Consider the following 19758-nt stretch of genomic DNA (forward strand, 5'->3'; position numbering starts at 1 on the left):
CGGGGCCAGAAGTGCGCCTGCGCGAGGTCTCGGAGGCGGGCCTGGTGGACGGGGCCAGGGGACCGGAAAAGCTGGCGCTGGAATCGGGAGCGGGAGCGGCTGCCCCCGCGCGGGCGGCGAGGCGGTGGGTGTCCGACCGCAGGCGACCCCAGGGATGGGCCAGCGGCTGTGAGGTGAGGGCCCGGCCCTCGCCGCGCCTGGGCGGAGCCCGGCCGGGACCGCGAGCCCCGAGGGCGGCCGGCGGCGGGCGGATGGGTGAGGCCGCGGTGTCTACGGGGACCCGCCCTCCCTGGTCGGGAATCCAGGCCCCGAGGCGGCGCGTGACGGGCGGCGGAGCCGGGGAGCGGGCCGGGGCCTGCGGGAGGATGCGGTGCCCGGGGTGACCCATTCTTGTCTGGGCGGGGACCGCAGCTCCGGTGGCCACGGTGGCGCGCGTGGGAGGGGCGCGCGGGAGGGGCGCGGGGCCGCCCTCCGTGTCCGGCTCTGCTTTGCGGGGCCGAGGCGCACCCACTTTCCGCGCTGGCGCCCGTCGGGGTCTCTGCTGCTCAGGCCCGGGGAGGCGCCGGCCTTGTTCGCCGTCTGTCGTCCTGCGCCCCCGCGGGAGGCGGCTGGGGGCCGGGGACCTCGGAGTCCGGCCTGGCGGTCCCAGGCTTGGCCCCGCCCACCGGGGTGGTCCTGGGGCCGCGTTTAAAGGGGCTGCACCCCGCCGCCTGGATGGGCACCCGCACTGTCTCCTGGGCCCCGCCCTGCCGTTTGCAGGACGCGCACCGCGTCGCAGTGTCTGGAATTGATGAACGAGAAGCGAGGGGCTCAAGTATTTTGAGAGTTAAATGGCATCTGTCCGTTGCTTCTGAAAACTGCCTGTAGGGACGACACCTGCAGGGATGACAAGGTGTCTGCCCCTTTGGGGTTAGGTTTTTAGAATTTAAAAAGAAACAGTGGAAGTAAGGATAGCACCCACATTGTGAGCGCCAACATTTCCCAGTGAGGGGAAGGGATAGTGTTGATGCCTGTTCTGCATGAAGTGGTTTAAAGCTGCTCTTCTTGGTATAACGGGACGTTTGTTTTCCTAGGGGAGCGCCTGGACCACGCTGTAGTGACAATGTTTCGGAAAGGCAAAAAGCGGCACAGTAGTAGCAGCTCCCAAAGTAGCGAGATCAGTACTAAGAGCAAGGTAGGGGCCGGCGCTGCAGACTCGGTCTCTGCTGAGGTGCATGGAGGATGCTAACCTGGCAGGCCTGCGCGTGTAGCCTTTGAACTAGGGGTGTTTTAACATTCATTTTTTTTTTTTTTTTTTTTTTTTTTTTGCAGTAGAGACACATTCTGTGCTTGATTTCATTTGGTCTCGGTAGACTTTCTGAAATCCCTAAATCCACTAACCAAGGTGGGACAGGACCTGTAAATGATCTTGTAGAAACAAACACCGCTTTTTAAATTTTTTTTAATGTGATAGAAATTGCATGCAATTAAGGGGGCTGCCCTCCTTGAATCGTAGGGGTCGTGGTGTGCGCATGTAGCTCTAGTTCCGCACTAACGCATATGCTGCTTTGTACTTTGCTTGGCAGTGTTGCTGGGGTTCCTTTGCAGCTCACATTGGTGTTCTGGCCTGCCAGCCTGTGTGTGGACTGGGGTGGGGCCCAGGAGCCCTGCTGGGATGGGAGGTCTGGGGTATCGTCTAGGCGTGACCCTGGGTAAATCGCTGCACCTCTCCGGTCGCTGCTCACTTCTTCAACAGGGAGCGCCCGCCTGCCTTCCGCACAGGGTGCTCCGCGGGGCCAGCGGAGATGAGGGGAAGCCAGGTGTAGATTTTCACATACGAGATAAGTATCAGGTGTCTGTAAGGAGGCAGAGGCACTGGCTCTGATTGAGGTCGGCCGTGGGGACAGCGCCTTTACTCAGGACTGTTACGGGAGAGCAGCTGGGGTTATGTATTCATTCAGCTATGATACATAGTCGGAGTGTTCGGTAGAGAACTTGAGAGGAGACAGTGCCTCTAATTATGATTAAATGCTGGTTTGCTTCTAATTCCTCAGTCTGTGGACTCCAGCCTCGGGGGCCTTTCTCGGTCCAGCACGGTGGCCAGCCTGGACACGGACTCCACCAGAAGCTCAGGTACAGGAAGGGCGGGGTGATGCGTCCTCTGAGGCTCACACCGGCTCACCCGGGGGCACGAGTTCTGGTGTGTTTGGGTTTCTTTCTCTCCTCTGCCATTTTTGACAAGAGTTTAGAAACGGCCCAAGGCCTGGTGGGATGCGGGTTGGGGGTGTGTGTGAGGTGGTTAGTGAAAGCCGTTGGCCAGGGCAGGTGCCAAACTGCTCTTAACGGTCCTAGAGCAAAGCCTGCGGAGCACATGGTGGTGACCGTTGGGAAGTTTCACAATCGCTTTCTAAGAAATGGGGCGGCAGCGCCTGGATTCCATTGTTTATGGGTTTAGGACAAATGCCCTGCTGACGAGAAGGGTTAAGAAGCCGTTTGCCCAGAAGACGCCAGCTTGTAAGCCCCAGGAGCACATGTGATTAAGTGTAGCATCTCTCAGACACTTGAAGACATGTATGCAGGCACCGCAATGAGCAGCTCTTTAGAAATTAAAAGACGGCTTCTAACTACCAACAGCCAGTATCTACTTGGAAATACACGTTTATCTGTCTAAACTCCCACTGTTCCTTTCAGGATCATAGACTTGTCCATCTGTAAAAGTTGGGAGCGGGGAGAGAAGAAACAGGATGTAAAATAGGATATACGGTAGAAGCACAAGGTCTGTTACCTTCCAGATGCCTTTAAAATATTAGAAATGTGGCTGGGCATCGTTCTTACATGCACATCGCCTACAAGTCATCACACAGTATTTATTTCCTTACTGTGGCAGCAGCACACACATTTTGGTGATTTTGTATTGACTACGTTTTATAGCTCACACACTTCTTCATCCTTTACCGTCAGTTAAGGGACTTCCTGTCCAGCATTATTCCTTCTGCATTAAAAACAGATTGCCTTTTCTGGTTCAGTGGCAGAGGTAGATCAGGTTTCCTGAATCAGAAAAGCAAGTTCATCATTAACATGGTAAAGAGGGAGAAGCAGCCAGAAAGTAATTGTGTCATTATGCATCAGAAAGGGACTCATCATTATCTAGTTGACACCTTTCTTGTTTGTTTGAAATGAAAGATATTAATTTACTCCTATTTAGATTTTCATATTTAGCAATATTGTAACTGAGGAAGAGGTTAGTGAGATTTTAAGTTCTTTCCCATTCTATAAAAAAACTGTATGTCAGGAAATTTATTTTTGTTAGTCCGTTTCTTATTTGGGCAGGGATTGGGGATAGGAAAGTCTTACGCTGAATTTTCGCTCACCTTTAGGACAAAGCAACAACAACTCAGACACCTGTGCGGAATTCCGAATAAGATACGTCGGTGCCATTGAGAAACTGAAACTCTCTGAAGGAAAACGTCTGGAAGGGCCACTGGACCTGATAAATTATATAGACGTTGCCCAGGTAAAGACAAAAATGTTCCAGTTTATAAGATTCTAGAGCGTAAACTCTGGCTTTGGAGAAACAAATGGCTTGTCCCCAAGCCTGGCTACCTCACAGTTACAATGTGGGTGACGGAGACACAGGGTCCTGGACCATGGTCGCCTGGGAACAGCCGTTCCTTCCCACAAACAGGACTTTTCACTTTTTCTGGGGCCGACGCACCTCGTTTCAGTGAGGCACGGAGCCGCGGCGGGTGACATGCCACAGGCTTGTCTGTAACGCCGCCTGCCCCTTCCTGCATCTCCGCCAACTTGGTTAGCTCCTCGGTATCTTCAGCGGCGACCTAGCGCACCCACTTATTCCTGCCGTTTCCGTAGGAATTGAGGCCCAGGAGGGGGGAGGGGGAGTGCGTGTCTGCTCCCTAACGGGGGTATCGGGCAGGGAAGGCTCCCTATCAGGCCACAGTGCCGGTGCCTGAGAACCGCTCTTCTCCGAAGCCGTGGCCAAGGGGTCATTGTTTCATGTCCTCAGGAGTCTCATCGGTGAGGAAATCGCCGTTCGAACTTGCCATGTCACAGACAGAGCCTTTGGCAGTCGGGCTAGCACGGTCAGTGCCCCAGGTTTAGTGTGGGATATAGTGGTTCCTACAACGCACAAACTAACCTCACTGTGACGCTGGGAGATTGCTCACGTTTCCCCAGACTCCACTAGGCTTCTTTTCCTTCCGACGGACTGCTCACTCCCCCTGTCACCGGAGAAATGGGCTTGTCCCAGTCACTGGCAGTAGCATTACTGTTACCCCGTCCTTCCATTCCTGGAACTGCCTTAAACTGTGAGAAATGACGGGGCGGGGGGGGGGGTCCCCGCAGCCTTGTGAGCACCCCAGAACTGAGGCAAGTGGGCATCGCTCCTTTACCACAGTGGCTTCCATGTAGGCGAACGGTCCCTGAAACACTTACAGTCGGAGCATCTACTGATGCCAACGGGACCTGATGTTAGAGACGACAAGTGAGGCCGCATTCTCGTGTCGGAGAGAACCGGTCAGTCGGAGAGCTCACGCTGCTAATGGATGGGCTGGAGGGCGAGCAACTGTCCATCAAGCACCGTTTCCGCACCCAAACCCTGGGGCGTGGGGAGCGGGCAGAGCCGACCCCTGGGTGCGCTGTCACGCGGCTGCGAAAGATGGTTCCTGCGAGTGTTCCCTGACCGCGTGCTGACATGAGTATGAACTGTTTCTTCTAAGTGAGCCACTAACCCGCACCCGGATCGGCAGGGGTCGGAGGCTGTAATGAGGCTTAATCCCCGCGGGGAGAGAAAAGGCCCTGGAGTGCATGGGTTGAATTTTGCTCACATTTTGTTGGCTGTAAAAAAAGGGGGGGGAGGGGTTTCTGCCTCTTTGGAGAGACGTTCTTGCTGCGCTGCTGTGCGCGCTGCGTTCTTTAGAGATTGGGGTCTGTGAGCCAGGCCCTAAAGCGGGTTTACCGTCACGGTTTTGAGTGTGCGCCTGTCCCTCCTTTTACCTACAGCAAGATGGGAAGCTGCCTTTCGTTCCCCTGGAGGAAGAAGTGATTATGGGCGTTTCCAAGTACGGCATCAAAGTATCCACACCCGATCAGTATGTAAGTGATCAGGATGGATGTCTGGGGCGTGGGGGCGGGGGGGGGGTTGTCAGGGCCACTGGCCTGCTCCTGTCTGCAGAGCCGGGGGGTTGGCACGTGCCTGGCCTCTGGTCCGAAAAGCCGCCCGTTTCTTAGGGTGGGTGGAGGGGGCTTCCCTTTGGCGCTCCTGTGTGGTGGGGCCCAGGACAGCACCTCTGCTGCCCACAGGCCTGTTCACTTGGAACCCCATCGCCTGCCAGTTCAGGAGGGCCGCCCGCTGGGGGCTGGGCGGGGAGGACTGAGTGGTGAACTTGGGTCGCCTGACTCCTGTCTTTCTGGAGTCTAAGGAGCCAGGGGTAACCCCGGGGCTGAGCAACTGGGACGCCCTTTGGGCGGAAAACCTGATCTTGTGTTTCCAAGCCTCACAGAAAACTTGTGCAGGGGAAAGGGCGTCCTTAGGGATGGAGATGCGCACGCCATCACGGTCTCTCCTCCCGCTGCAGGACGTGCTGCACAGGCACGCCCTCTACCTGATCATCCGGATGGTGTGCTACGACGACGGCCTGGGGGCGGGGAAGAGCCTGCTGGCGCTGAAGACCACCGATGCCAGCAACGAGGAGGTCAGCCTGTGGGTGTACCAGTGCAGCAGCCTGGTGAGGCTCAGACTCCGTGGTTCTCACTTGCCAGACAGAGTTGAAAAACCAGAGGCTGCGAGACACTCTCCACGTGTCTGACCCCGGTGTCTGACCCCGGCATACGTGCACACGTGGCCGTCAGCCCGCTGTCTGGGCCTCCTGCGGGCGACCGTGTGCGGGTCAGAGGTTCAGGGTGCACACACAGTAGGTGGGGGGAGGGGGTCCTCTGGGGCAGGGGCCCTGCTTTTCCTGGCGTGGCCTTCCTGGCTGGCAGTGGTCCCAGCCGGCAATGTCACGCGTGGGGTGAGAAGCGTAAGGGGCAGGTTCATACCTGTGCTGGTCAGGTGGAGTTCAGGGGCAGATTGTGAACGTCCTTCCTGTGCCTTTCGCTCACCGTAGGAACAAGCACAGGCCATCTGCAAGGTCCTGTCCACCGCTTTCGACTCCGTGCTGACGGCCGAGAAGGCGTGAGTCTGCCGAGCGGATCGGCGTCGCGGGAGGAAGGTCGGCTGTTTTCTGAACTGGTTTTCAGTCTGCAGCGCTGAACTAGCATGGACGTATGAAGTGACCCTTGTTCTAGATGTTCTGTTTTTCTATTAAAATGTGTCTTATTAACAGTGAGTTAACTCAGCCAAGTTACGATTGGGACTAAGAAAGAAACCTCATTTGTTGCTTTTAAACACAAATGAGCTTAACCCCTGAAGGGTCCGGGAGGTGCGCTCAGTGAGCAATAAAGGTCGAGAACCTGCAGAGGGAGCCCGAGGCCGCTGCCCTGGCCTCCCCAGGACCGGGGTCTTTCTGGCTCAGCACTCTGGCCTGGGGACGCGCCGCTGCCCACTCGACACAAGAGGTAAAACTTTAAAAGTCTGTTGTCAGGATGACATGCCAGTCAGCCTCCACCTTCACCTGAGTGGACAGAACCGCACGTGTTAAAATAGAGATTAAAGACGCTCACGTACAGCGGGCTAGTTAGTGAAGGGCTGTTTTCCACACACACAGCTTGAAGGGTTAAAAACAAATCTCAAGCCCATGTCCATTTAAAAGTATTTTATTTTTTCTAGTCAAATGACTAGTCACCAAGAATAGTAGGCTTATTAACATGCTCTAGGTATAAATCACCGCATCGAGGACAATGAAAATAAGGATTTAGGTTATACAATATGTACAGTTGCGCTGCAACTAGACCAAAGGAATCGAGTGGATGAATCGAGTATCATACATCTCCGAGCATTTCCAGCTGCATGTGGCAGTGCCCACCCTCAGCAGAGCACACGGGGTCTGCCCGTTTCCCAGTCCTCATGCCTGCAGTCAGACCTGACCAGGGGCACACACAATGCCAGGATCCCGTAGCGAAGTTCATGAAACATAAACCTGGAATATAAATAGATATCTACAACGCTTTCCTTTCTCTCACTTTTTAAATTTATTTGCAGAGCAAATAAGTAGGAAAGGCTATCAGCAGGGAAGTTGATGATTTCTCCTCTGACAAGAGTCATATCCATTATGCACAATAGCACCACCAAACTGTAGCCTGGAAAGTATTTCCTGGATGTCTGTCCCATCGAGCCTGGGACATTAGATTGGGAGTGGTATTCGAACGTTGATAGGATCAAATTTAATTCTCACATAGTGGCACCGAGGAGTCACAGGCGGATTGTAAGAGGCAGATGTGGGGGGACTGTGTTAAAGTAAGTGCGTGGTGCAAAACACACATCCGTTCGCTTCCTTAAACCTGCGAGAAAGTTAACCAAATGGAGGGTTCAAACAACAGACGCTAACAATCAGTGAAAAGAGATGTAGTGCTTTAAAAATAAGACTAATTATACAGCTAACACACTTTACCTGGAACTGTGACAGGCAAAGAGCAATGGGCTACAACATCATAAAACATTCCAGTTCTGTCTTCCTTTAGAATAGCAACGAAAAACAACACAATCGCAAACAAAAGCAAACATCCTACACTTACAGGGACCCGCGTGACAGGGGCTGCTCCGCTCCAAGGCGCCGCCGCCTCGCTCTCCTTTCCGAGCCTGCGCTGCGGCTCAGGCCTGGGCTGGCGGGAAAAGCCAGGTGGGCGCTTCCGCCCGTTTCTCCTCACAGAGCCGGCGTTTCCCACATCCTCCCCTGAACATGCTCAATGACTAGGTAGAGGTATGACAGTCGAGTTCATCAAACTAATGGATTGATTTGATCACATACAACCTAACCCCCTAGCCCCAGTAGTTTAAGTGTAAGAACGATATGACGCTTAGAGTGAAACTGGGATGTCCGGGCGAGTTTCATTCCCGGGGCCTACGGGTTTCTGATATGCGCTGGGCTACCAGCGAAGGAAGATTAAATGTCAAGACAGTGTAACCACCAACCTACTGGCGTGGGATATAAATACCAGATACTAGACTGGGGCGTTCTCAGGCGAGAAGAGAAGGCGGGCACACTCTGGGAAACAAGCAGGTGGCAACAGCGGGGCCGCACGCGGGCCGCCTGTGTGATGGAGGGAGCTCAGGAAGGCCCTTTCCGAAGCACCTAGAGCATCCAAGCGAGGGGGAGAACCCCTTTGCAATCCATCGTCGTCAGTTTTTAACCGAACTCAGGAAACGCAGTGTCACCCCCCCGGAACCGAATGAACTGTTATGTCGTGCGCCACGATCAGCTATTGGCAGTTTTGTTAGGGAGGAGGGACTGTTCACAACAGGTGACACACACATGCAGAACACAAGGAGCGCGCACCCTCACACATCAGGGTTGGAGTGTAAATGCTAGTGTCCATTTCCAAGTGGCTCTAACTGAACACTGGGTGGCTTTCAAGGGAAATCTTAAGAAGGCATTTTTAAAAGGTCTCTAAGGGGAACTGATAGCACGTAGCCTCCTAAACAACAAGCAGCTGGCGAGCACCGACGTCGTCATCGGGCCAAGGAGAGCAGGCAGAATTTCCGGTCCTCGAATCGGGTTCCGCTAATTCTGTCGATTCGGGATCTTGACTGTGTAGTTAAAACAGCTTTTTAGCTCACCTTTTAGGCAATTCAGTTTTTCCTAATAAAAGTAGAGCCATGTTTCATGAAAATCACAAATTATAAAAAACGATCCATTTGTAGACAGAAATTGCCTGTGAGTTTTAAAAACAGAACGGTGAGTGGCATTCGAGCAAGTGGGCCTACAGTTCCTGAAACTGGTTTCTGGCAAGAGCGTGGGTACCAATAACGAACAGGAACGTCACTGCTAAGGGTGCTTGTTCAGTAGCGATTCAGTCCACAATAAAGTGCACAAAAGACACGGGAAACGCTCCTTTGCGGCTGGGGTCTCCATCGAGGTGGCCGATCTGAAAGAACAAACGTTTGGGTGGTTACAAAACTCCCAGCTGCTGGGAACGCGGAAGGGCACTGCACCATCTGGAGAAGAAAATATTGTTCAGAAGAATCTGCTGAGAAGGAATCACTTGGGTAAGACACCTAAACGGCTTTCCCTCGCAGAGCCTGGCCCACTTTCCGCAAGGCTCTCCCGTTAGAGGGGCTCTGTCCGCGGAGCCCTCACCACTGTGTCCTGGCGGTCTTGGGGGCGACAGGCTTGCCATTTTTTCCCCTTTAATGGATGAAGAAATCGAGTGTCAGGAGTATGTGAACTGGCCCTGTTTGAACGTAGCCATGCATTCACGAAGACCAATAAATCCGTTCCTTCTTGCTCTGGGTAAGTCACATAAGTTACACATCACGTCTGACCTCAATGATGTGAATTATGCAGGTAAATAAAAGTCGAAAATAAAATAAAAATGTTTTCTGTGGCGGGGCTGAGATCATGGTGCACTTACTGTCTTCACACCTTTCTGCATTTCCCCAGCGGCCCGCAGGCCTGAGGACACGCGGGCACGGAGGGCCTCACGTGGCAGACCTCGGCCAGGTGGGCAGGGATTCACCCCGCCCTCCCAGGCCCAGACCCTGACTCACCCACCACTCTTGGTCCTCTTCCCCGTCCACGATGATCACGTCCCCCTCGGAGAACGTCAGCTCGTCTGGGTTGTCGGCCACGCAGTTGTAGAGGGCTTTCACCCGCTTGGGCTTCAGCTTGGCCTGGGTGCAGAAGGGGAGGGGTCAGAGGTCAGTGAGCAGGCGGCACCAACTCCTGAGCAGAGACCTGGGAGCCACAGGTTTGTCAGGATGGGGTGGCCCAGCCCGACCAGTGTGGCTCAATGGTAGAGCATCGACCCATGAACCAGGAGGTCACAGCTCGATTCCCGGTCGGGGCATGTGCCCGGGATGCAGGAGGCAGCCCATCAATGATTCTCTCTCATCATTGATGTTTCTGTCCTTCCCTCTCTCTCTGAAATCAATAAAAACATTTAAAAAAAGATGGGGCGGCTCAGGGGAGCTCAGGGGCCAGGGCACTTGGAGAGCCGGGAGCATGGCAGCCGGGGCTGATGTGCGTGGGGTGTCCTGGAGCGTCAGGAGAGGGCTGAGCCCCCCCGGCCTGCGAGCTCTGGGTTGCGTCCTGCCCAGATACAAAGACCGGGTACCCAGGAAGAAGCCGCCCATCCCCCAGCCAGGGAAGACCTGCTTCCTCCGAGCCCTCGGGGCACAGCCCGCACCCCTCTGGCCGGGCAGGAGGGCTGACCGCTTACCGCCTGTGACTTCCTGGGCATGGGCGCGGGGGGCTGCAGGGCCGGGGTGTTGGACAGAGGACCCAGAGCTTCTGTTCCGGAGACGTCCGCTGCTGTAGGACAGAACGCGCCAGCTCACAGTGTGCCCCCGCCCCAACCACCGGACAGACACACTGCGAGAGCCGGTGTTGGGCCTGAAGGCAGGGTTCCCGAAACGTTCTCATCTGTTGAGGGAAAAGTCCCCCATGCCAACCAGCCTGTGACCTCCATGCACCCTCAGTAGGTGTGCAGGTGTCACAGTGGGACAGACAGGGGGGCTCCTGGCCCTCCCACCCCCAGCAGCCGCAGGACCCAGGACGGGAGCATCAGAGGCTCCACGGGGGGCAGGAGGGCAGCCGGGAGGGGGCAGCCGGGGGCAGGGGGGCAGCTGGTGGGGCAGCCGGGCCCTCACACAGGGCTGCCACCCCGGACCCTGCCCCCACCCCCACTCACCAAGCGGAAGGGAAGCCCAGCCCCAAAGGAAAGCGTTACCAGGGCCTCGTGGCTGGCCTTTGCTGATTAGTGGGGTCGACTTGTCAGTCCTACAAAGAAGGGAAACAGATGGGCTGACACCTGAGGCCTGGGGCACGCACCTTCCCGCCACCTCACCCCACCCCCCTCATCGGCACCATCTGCGCTTCACGTGCACTGGGTGGGCTGATCCAGTAAATTGTTTTTTAACTACGGCTGGTGTGGCTCAGTGGTTGAGCGTCAACCTATGAACCAGAAGGTCACAGTTCGATTCCCGGTCAGGGCCCATCAGCGCCCAAGGCCACAGGTAGGGGAACGGTTCTCAGGGCTGCAGACAGGAGTCTGTTCTGGATAAACGGTCTCTCTGGGCTGGCACTTTCATCTGAAAAGGTGTGCCCCCAGTTCTGCCAACCCTCAGAATAAGGTCGCGTGACAACGTCTGGGCTGAGCCGGGAGAGGAGTGCCATCAGGCTGCCTGTGAGCCTCACTGTGCCCACCTGGGCCGGGCACACGGCGGGGCTGGGACCCACAGGCAGGGGCTGCGGGAGCAGGGACTGGGTCTGACGCAGAAGCCAGCCCGCGGCCTCTCGGGGGTCTATGAGCACGTCCTCCCGCCAGGACACACCCCGGTCCCCGCCCAGGCCTCCTGCCTGTTTCTAAGAACAGGAAGGCAAGGCCCCGCGGTTCTCTCGCAGACAGAGCCGGCAAAGAACGCGGCATTGAAAGGCCCCGAGAGCGTTCTGGTGAATACATTTACTTCCACTTTCTCCCAAGGAACAGAATTAAAAAAAAATTAAACCAAAACTAACAAAGAGAAAGGAAGAGGAACAGTCCTGGAAGCTGAGGGTGGAGGGAGGAACACCAGCAGCCACGTTCCGAGGAAGGAGAAGGCTTGCAGTCAGGGAACGTCACCCGGCCGTGTGTGCTTGAGCCCCCGGCCTCGGGAGGGGGGGATGGGGCCACAAACGCGAGAGGGGCCAGTGCCCCCTCCAGGAAACCAGAAGGGCGCAGACAGAGCTGCACTTCCAGCCCCGGCCTCCAGGTGGGGCCACAGGACCAGCGCTGGTCAAAGGAGCTTGCGCATCACCCCAGCCAAGGAGGCTAGCACACCTGCCTGTCTCTTTCCCTCAGAAGTAACCTGGGCCCCGGGGGTGAAGATGGCGCAGGCAGAGGTGGGCCGGGCCTGGGTCTCCAACTCCCCACCCCAGACATTGCTGTACAGGCAAGAACGTGGACCCAATATTGTCTGGGCAAGAAGTGAACTCTCACATGTTCAATCGCCGAGAGGCAGGGGCGGGTGCTAGAGCAGCTGGCGGACCCACAGAGAGAGAGGAAAGGCCGGGGGCCTGACATCTGAAGATACGATTCACTAGAAAGCTGAGACCAGAGTCCGGCCGGTGGGGGGAGAGGGGGGGCCTCAGTGGCTGGAGCACTGTCCCCATAGGCCCGTGGTCAGCAAACCGCGGCTCGTGAGCCACATGCGGCTCTTTGGCCCCTTGAGTGTGGCTCTTCCACAAAATACCACGTGCGGGCGCACACGTACAGTGCGCTTGAAACTTCGTGGCCCATGCACAGAAGTCGGTATTTTGTGGAAGAGCCACACTCAAGGGGCCAAAGAGCCACATGTGGCTCGAGAGCTGTGGTTTGCTGAGCCGCAGTTTGCCGACCACTGTCATAGGCCAAGGTTGCGGGTTCAATCTCTGGGCAGGGCACATACCAGAAGCAACCAATACATGCACAAACAAGTGAAACAACTAACTAATGTTCCTCTCTGTCTCCAAAATCAATAAATTAGAACTGAGGACAGAAAAAAAACAGAAGGCATTAAAAATAACCAACGAACTTTCTCAGAACTAAAGGATATGGTTTGTGTGCCACACCCACCTGGTGGCACGCATGCCAACAGACACACCCTGGGGTGCAGGGTGAGCGGGGAAGGTGTCCTCCTGGCGGGGCACAGGCACAGGGGACACCCTGGCGGGGGAGTGGGAGTCCCGCGGGGTCCCGACGCCGGCCACGCGGGGCCCCGATCTCAGCAGGAGGAGGTGGCACTAATACTGATCAAGAGAGTGGATACGCCAGCCAGACCTCTCGTTACAGAGAGCGGGAATACCGAGTCCAGAAAGGGAGGACATGAGAGTGAACCCTGGGGTACTGTTAGAGCACTGCCCCCCCGTTCTTCACGGGGAGCTGGACTCTGATCACCCCGCTCCCGACTGAGCCCAGCTCTGCCACTGAGTGGCCAGCCACACCCGGCAGAAGGGAGGCCCTGCCGTTCCCAGGGCCAGGCCTATCCCTTGGGACTCGTGCTCGGGCCCGGCCACCATGATGCGAGGAAGCCCTCGCCACACTGGGAGGCCGTGTACATGCGTGTAAGTATTCCAGCCCACAGCCCCGGCCGGGGTCCCTGCTGTCAGCCCGCCCCAGGACCAGCGGAGCGGAGCGCAGAGGCCTCCCACGATGATCCCCCCGGTGAGTTCCTCTCTGTAACCTTGCGCCTGAGCACAGACAACCCAGAGGCTGTGTCGTGAGGACCTGATTCCCCAAACCCCACCGTCTGTGCTGCAGAGAAACCTACATTCGTCATGTGGACGGAAGACAGACATCTGTGTGAAGTTCTTACAGTTTAAAAACCCTGGATAAATCATGTTCAAGACACACGAAACCTGGTGGGACCGGCCCGTGTCACATCACCTCCCAGGTCACAGCAGCAGACACACGGGGTTTCACGCCTGCACGGAAATCTCCGCAGAAAAGCGCTGCGGCCACTGGAGGCCCTTGGAATGCAAGAAGCGAGGCCGGGCCAGGTGGCCAGCCCGAGGGGACGGGAAGGGAGCGTACCCCGGAGCAGGCCTCCTCTGCGGGAGGCGGCTGGGCGGCTGCGGCTGCGGCAGGGGCGGGGCGGTGGTCTTGCCCGGCGGGGTCAGCTTGCTCTGCTGGCTCAGGGCTTCCAGGGCACCGGGCATCTTTGCTGCGGGAGCAGGCGGCGTGGGAGCCAGGGGGTCTGCGGAGAGAGGAGGGGACGGGGAGACACAGAGGGTCACGTCCAGCATCCCGCCTGGTCTTCCCGCGGGCCTCTCCCATCAGCGCTCGTCGCTATTTCGCAAAGAAAAGCCCGTGTTCACTGCAGAGTCTCCATTCACAGCATCGCGGGGAGTCCTCCCAAGCCGCGACTTAGGGTTCAAACGTCCCTAGAGCCCGGGAGTGTTTCTCCGAGGGAATTCCCGGGGAGAAGCCGGGATCCAGGATGTGGTGTGTGACCTGGGGGGACGGCGGCCGCGGAGGCTGAGGCTGAGGCCCGGGCCGGCCTCTGGCCACGTCCTGCCCCCGGGGAGCCGGGCCGTCCGGGGTCATTCCTCCGTCCGCCTCTAGACCCAGGGCCGACCCGCTGCCCAGGCTGCGGGCAGGTCAGTCCCAGCGGAGGTGGTGAGGAGCTCCCTGTGCCGGCTGCCCAGCTGCGAGGGGCAGGACGAGGCTCAGCCTCTATGCTTTACAGACAAGGAGGCCGCTTCCCGGGCAGGACATGCGTTCTCCCAGGGTCACCGAGGGGTAGCACAGGGGTGGGCCTGGACCCTGCCCCCCGCCGCCTGGCCTCTGGGACGTCAGCAGCGCCCTCCCTGAGGGTCCCGCACTCTCGCCCGGGACCCCTGCCCGGGAGGCCGCTGCCTGAGGAGCCAGCACCCCCCTCCCAGGACCGCGGAGGGCGAGGCCCGGTGACGCAGGAGGAGTCGGCTGAGAGGCTGCCTCTACTGTACTTACTGTTCCTTCCTGGTTCCTTTGCTTCAAAGGGAAAGTCAAAGGCAGACTCTAGCGTCAGCCCGGAGCCCCAGGGACCCAGACCCAGGCAGAACATAGGCTCCCGGAAGCTCCCGGTGCCCCCAGACCTGCCAGCACCCCCTGGCATGTGAGTCAAGTATGTCTGAGCTGGACACCCCTTCCCCGCCCCCCGAGGTTCTGGGAGACCCTCCCAGGCAGCCCTGCTCGGCCGGCAGCCACACCCCTAGACCCTGCCCGTGGCTGGTGGGCGTCCATCGTAACCGAGGCCCATCCCAGGGAGACCGGGGAGGCTCCCAAGGCCCCGCTCCCACGGCCAGAGCTGAGCCCGGGCCGGCCGCCCTGGCCCAGGAGACCTCCTGCTTTGCTGCTGGAGTAAACCCTCTCCCGGCTCCTCCCCTGGTTCTGGGACAGTCACCCACGTGCTGACATGGAGGAGAAACACACCAGAACCCAAATGATGGTGCCCCATTCCGAGACCGGCCAAACGGCCAAAGGAATGAAGCCCTAGGCCAGTGGTCGGCAAACTGCGGCTCGCGAGCCACATGCGGCTCTTGGGCCCCTTGAATGCGGCTCTTCCACAAAATACCGACTTCTGCGCATGGGCCACGAAGTTTCAATCACACTGTACATGCGCGCCCACACGTGGTATTTTGTGGAAGAGCCACACTCAAGGAGCCAAAGAGCCACATGTGGCTCACAAGCCGCAGTTTGCTGACCACTGCCCTAGGCCAATGTCGGGGAGGAAGATGCGGCCGAGATGCTGGGGGGGGGGGGGCGGACAGAGGAGCTGGTGGGTGAGCCCTGGGTGGGGGCTGACATATGTGGGGGTTACAGCTGGGGAGGAGGAGGCCGCGGGGCTGGAGGACATGAAGAGACACCGTCCCGCTGCGCCCTCCCCACCCGGCCAGCGGACCGCCAAGCCCCGGCAGGAAGGAGAAAGGAGAACGTACTGGTCGACGTCACCCGGAGAGGGGGCAGCGGCGGGTGGACAGCGGGCGGATCGGACGAGGACCGCTGCCGGCTGACACCGTCCACACCCACAGCGTTTGTCTTCCACAGGGCGTTAGCGGAGGCGGCCTGGGCTGCACACCACACGCGCGCGACACGCGTCACACAGGCGCACACACGCGTCACACAGGCGCACACACACGACAAAAACAGAAACAGAACACGGCATTATTGACCCGCTCCCTCGCCCCACGGTCAGCGGGACCGTCTGGAGGAGCAGGAGGGCTGGTTTGTAAACACTCCTCCGGCCCGAGACAGCCACGGCCACACGCGATGGGGACGCAGCGGGAACGCCCAGCTGGCGGGCGATCTACAGATTCTAATTCTCAGACAACGATGTGGACAAGGCCTGGCGGGGCGGGCACACCGACCCCTTCCCCGTGTTGGAGGCGGCCTCCGCGTGGGCCCGGCGTGGACCAGAGGGAGGACGGGGAGACCCCCTGGGGGCCAGTAGCAGTGAAGTGCAATCATCAGAGAAGAAATGAAGCAACCACCAGAATCACACACACAAAGGGAAGAAAACCCCCAAGCCTCACTCTGAGACGTCAGGAAAACACGAGAGAAAGACGGACAGCTGTCCACCCCTTTCTCCAGCCCACAGAGCAAATAGCAGAGCGAATACCGTCTTCCCCGCATGACGCACACCTCGGAGAAGCCAACAAGGGGCGAGATGACAGTTTAACGCAGGTGCCCCCGTGGGAGGAGGAGGCCGGCGAGACGCCCCCAGGGACCCAACCCAGGCTGCGCTCAGCTGCCCCGACCCCCCCAGCAATGGGGAGGGTGACGGGGGGGAAGGGACGAGGCAGCTGTGGGACAATTTCCCATCGAGCGTGGGGAGGACCCTGCCTGGGTGCGGGCACGGGGGGCTCTGCCAGGGAGGGAGCGGCTGTTTCGGGGGCCTGCCGGGCGCGGGCCGGTCTCTGCCTGGTGGGTCTTCCCCGGAGGTCTGACTCAGTGACCTGGACAAGCTCAGCAGCCTCCTCTGGGCCCCCCCACGCTGTGTGTGTGTGTGTGGGGGGGGGTCTGAGACCCCAGGCAGCAGGGGAGCTGGCCCAGTCGCACGGGAGCACAGACCCCGGTGAAGGCCCTGCCAGCCCCTCCTCGGCCCAGGCCGCCACCTCCACCGCACGCCCCTCCCAGGGAGCAGCGAGCACACACGAATCTGGGGCTTTCTGTGACTGCCGCGCCCAGGGCAGCCGCAGAGCCGGACACGACGCCCTGAGTCTCCTGCCCCTCCCTTGGGAGCCCCCAAACCCTGCCCCTCCCTGGGGAGCCCCCTGAACCCTGTCCCTCCCTGGGGAGCCCCCCAAGACCGCTGGCCACGGACCCGCCTTTAAGAGCAGCATGGCCAGCTGGGCTTTGTGCCGGGAAACTTACTTAACTTTGGGGGGCTCCATTTCCCACTGCTCCCCCTAAAACAAAACAGCGCCCGTTGAGCCACACTCGCCACGTTGCAAAGGTGAGCGCGTGGGTGTGGCGAGCTTTGGCACGTCAGGTGCTGGCGGGACCACAGGGACTATTTTGTGTTTTTACGATTTTTACAAATTTACGATTGTTCCCAAGTTAGCCTCTTTTTTACGCTTCATGTCCTGGGGGTCACAGAGATAAGGAATAGTTGCAGGTGCCACACGCTGGCCACGCCCAGGCAGAGGCGGGGGGGGGGGGGGGGTTGGCCAGAGGAGAACGGAGGCAGAGGAAGGACCGAGGGCGGAAGCGAAGGGAAAGGGCCAGAAAGAAGGGCTGCAGGTGACCGCCTGCTGAGCAGCGCCCTGAGCTGGCCCACCGCTCAGCCCCCCTCGGGGGGAACCTGCACCCCCGTGACCCACGGATGCCACACCTGTGCCCAGAACAAGGACCAGGTCACGATGTTCCACCGTGTGCGGCACCTACGGACGCGCGACGGCATTTCCTTAGGAAGCAAACCCCCGAATGACACACAAAAGGCCCCAGGGGAGCAGCCCACCCCAACGGGGACCGACGTCCCCTGGGGGGAGCCGAGCAGCGACTAGCCTCCCAACCACACCCCAACCACGCTGCGTGCATGGCCGGGCTCCGGGCTCAGTACCTTTGGCCACGTTCCGCGGGGGCAGCGGGGGGGCGCCGGGGGCCGCGGGCTGGCCGGGGGCCGGGCTGCCGCTCAGGACGGCTCCGTACGTCTCGTTCTGCACGATGCTGGGCGCGAAGCCCCTCTGCTTGTCCTTGGCCACCGACGCGGCGCTGGAGCCCAGCTGGTAGAAGCTGACCGGCCGGTCTTCCCGCCGACTGGGGCTGGGCTGCAGGGGGGCGGCAGGTGTGGGACGTGCGGACACACGACCTCCGGGTCACAGCGTCCACCTACTGGCGACAAGCTGGCCGACCCCACGGCTCACACCCAGCTCGGGTGTGCAGAGCTCAGTGGTTTTAAATTCCCACAAAGCCCACGGCCGTGTGAACCGACTGCGCCCGCCACTCTCTGCTGGAAAAAGGGGGGGTGGACGCGTGTCTGGGCTCCGAGCCCCCAGGGCCCTGCCTACCGGAATTTTACTTGGGCGACGCCACCGGCGGGGCCACTGCCCTCAGGGCGGGCAGGTGAGCTGTGGCTGATGAAGAGGCCCTCACCTGGGGCAGGTGTGTCAAACCTGCTGTTTGACGGCAGGAGTGTAGGAAACCGGTCTGACCCTGTTTCATCGCTAACTCGCTAAAAGGACTTCTTATTCTAAGAGTCAGTAAGGCCCTAGCCGGCTGCTCAGTGGTTAGAGCATCAGCCCTTGGACGGAAGGATCAAGGGTTTGATTCGGATCAGGAGCACTTACCTCAGTTGCAGGCTCGATCCCCAGCCCTGGTCGGGGCATGTGCAGGAGGCAACCAATCGATGTGTCTCTCTCACATCAATGTTTCTCTCTCTGTGTCTCTCTCACATCAATGTTTCTCTCTCTGTGTCTCTCCCCCTCTCTTCTGCTCTAAAAAACTCAACGGGGAAAAAATATCCTCTCGGGTGAGAATGAACAAAAAAAGGATCAGCAAGTACGGACGTGAAGTGCTCCGCCCACAAGGACGGGCCACTCGGTTCAGAAACGCCACGTAGGTAACTGGGTGTCCTCAGGACACACCTGGACGTCCTACAGGACGACGAGCAAACCTGACAACCTCCCCGTCTCACGTTCCGAGGTCCCCCAGGGAGCGTCACAAGAAGGAGCTAGGAGGCAAGAGCCCGCAGGCTGGCCCTAAGCTGGTCTCTAACACTTGCTTCCCTGTGGCCAAGTCAACTCTCTCTCAGCGTCAGCGGCCCCACCTGAGCAGGGAAAGCCTTCACCGCATGAGCGCGAGGGGCCACTGAACGGTTTCAGAGCCCCACTCGGTGGCCGTGGCCGCGGGGGGAACCTGGCTCCTGGTCCCATTATCCGCAGCGTGGGGATTCCTCTCCCCCGCTGGGATCGAAGCCCGCCCCTGTCTTCCCTCCACATCCAAAGGCGAGCAGCTGCCTCGCTCGTCCCTCTAATGAAAGTGTGCAGGAGCGGGGAGACCGGAGCGCTGAGAGCAACGCCCGCCGAGATCACAGGAAGCGGAAAGCAAACCCGACTCTCCCTCCTGCACACCCGCTCTCCACCCTAACGCAGGCCGGGAGCCGCGCGGCTCCGAATGAAGCTCCTCAGGGAACTCGGGTTTTACGCGCGGGCACGGACCTGCAGCTTCTCGTCCACGTCGTCATCGCTCTCATCCAGGTCCTCGGGCAGCAGCCGCCACTCATACTCCACGTGCACGTGGGAGTTGAACCTTCCAGACAAGGCTTGGGTCAGCTGAGGGGAGCAAAGGACTGTGGGTGACGCAGCTCAGCCCGGGAGACACTCAGCCCGGGACACGGACATCCACCCCCACGCCCGAGGGAGGGAGGCAGGGGGCCCCCCCAGCTTATGCAGATCTCTGGGTCTCGGGTTACACCCGCTCCCTAATTCACAGATAACGCGGAACTCGAGCCCGTTAGGTGCCCTGTGAACTGCGCGCAGGTCAGGGACGTGAGATCTGCAGAATGACGCGCAGCCTGGACGCAGCCCACCGCGTAAGGGAGCAAACCGGGCGTGTCCCCAGGGGTAGCCCGGCTTTCCTCAACCAACAGGAGCTCAGCCCTGAGAACATGACGGACCGCCCTTCCCAGGGCCACTCAGGGCCCTCAAGGCGGGCAGGCAGCCCCAG

General features: G+C 59.0%; 2 protein-coding genes across 3 annotated transcripts in view; one reads left to right on the plus strand and one right to left on the minus strand.

Moving 5' to 3' along the window:
* Positions 1-37: 37 nt before the first annotated feature.
* Positions 38-6326, plus strand: ITGB1BP1 (integrin subunit beta 1 binding protein 1). 2 transcript variants are annotated; one of them, XM_081100708.1, is made up of 7 exons: positions 38-173; positions 1074-1174; positions 2034-2112; positions 3357-3493; positions 4999-5091; positions 5574-5723; positions 6105-6326. In XM_081100708.1, exons 2-7 carry the CDS (start codon positions 1103-1105, stop codon positions 6174-6176), a joined length of 603 nt encoding a protein of 200 aa, XP_080956834.1. In that variant the 5' UTR covers positions 38-173; positions 1074-1102; the 3' UTR covers positions 6177-6326. The 2 variants fall into 2 exon arrangements, with proteins under 2 accessions (XP_080956834.1, XP_080956835.1); XM_081100709.1 differs by having other exon boundaries at positions 48-124.
* Positions 6327-6737: 411 nt separating this feature from the next.
* Positions 6738-19758, minus strand: part of ASAP2 (ArfGAP with SH3 domain, ankyrin repeat and PH domain 2) — a gene marked incomplete at its 5' end in the record, with an annotated part of 89307 nt that continues 76286 nt past the window's right edge. Inside the window, 8 exons of the mRNA XM_081100704.1 lie at positions 6738-9021; positions 9644-9766; positions 10315-10406; positions 10825-10874; positions 13645-13807; positions 15531-15662; positions 17654-17861; positions 19251-19364. Of these exons, the coding sequence (XP_080956830.1) occupies positions 8947-9021; positions 9644-9766; positions 10315-10406; positions 10825-10874; positions 13645-13807; positions 15531-15662; positions 17654-17861; positions 19251-19364 (957 nt within the window). The 3' untranslated portion in view covers positions 6738-8946. The remainder of the gene's footprint in view (positions 9022-9643; positions 9767-10314; positions 10407-10824; positions 10875-13644; positions 13808-15530; positions 15663-17653; positions 17862-19250; positions 19365-19758) is intronic.

Source organism: Myotis nattereri, assembly GCF_964212035.1.
Source record: "Myotis nattereri genome assembly, chromosome: 10".
Lineage (NCBI taxonomy): Eukaryota > Metazoa > Chordata > Mammalia > Chiroptera > Vespertilionidae > Myotis > Myotis nattereri.

What these genes read in the sequence shown, in the direction of transcription:
- ITGB1BP1 (XM_081100708.1), top strand. Translation starts at nt 1,103, where the DNA reads ATGTTTCGGAAAGGCAAAAAGCGGCACAGTAGTAGCAGCTCCCAAAGT. An exon ending in ATTATATAGACGTTGCCCAG is followed by an intron (nt 3,494 to 4,998) that starts GTAAAGACAAAA and finishes TTTTACCTACAG; the next exon opens with CAAGATGGGAAGCTGCCTTT. An exon ending in TGTACCAGTGCAGCAGCCTG is followed by an intron (nt 5,724 to 6,104) that starts GTGAGGCTCAGA and finishes CGCTCACCGTAG; the next exon opens with GAACAAGCACAGGCCATCTG.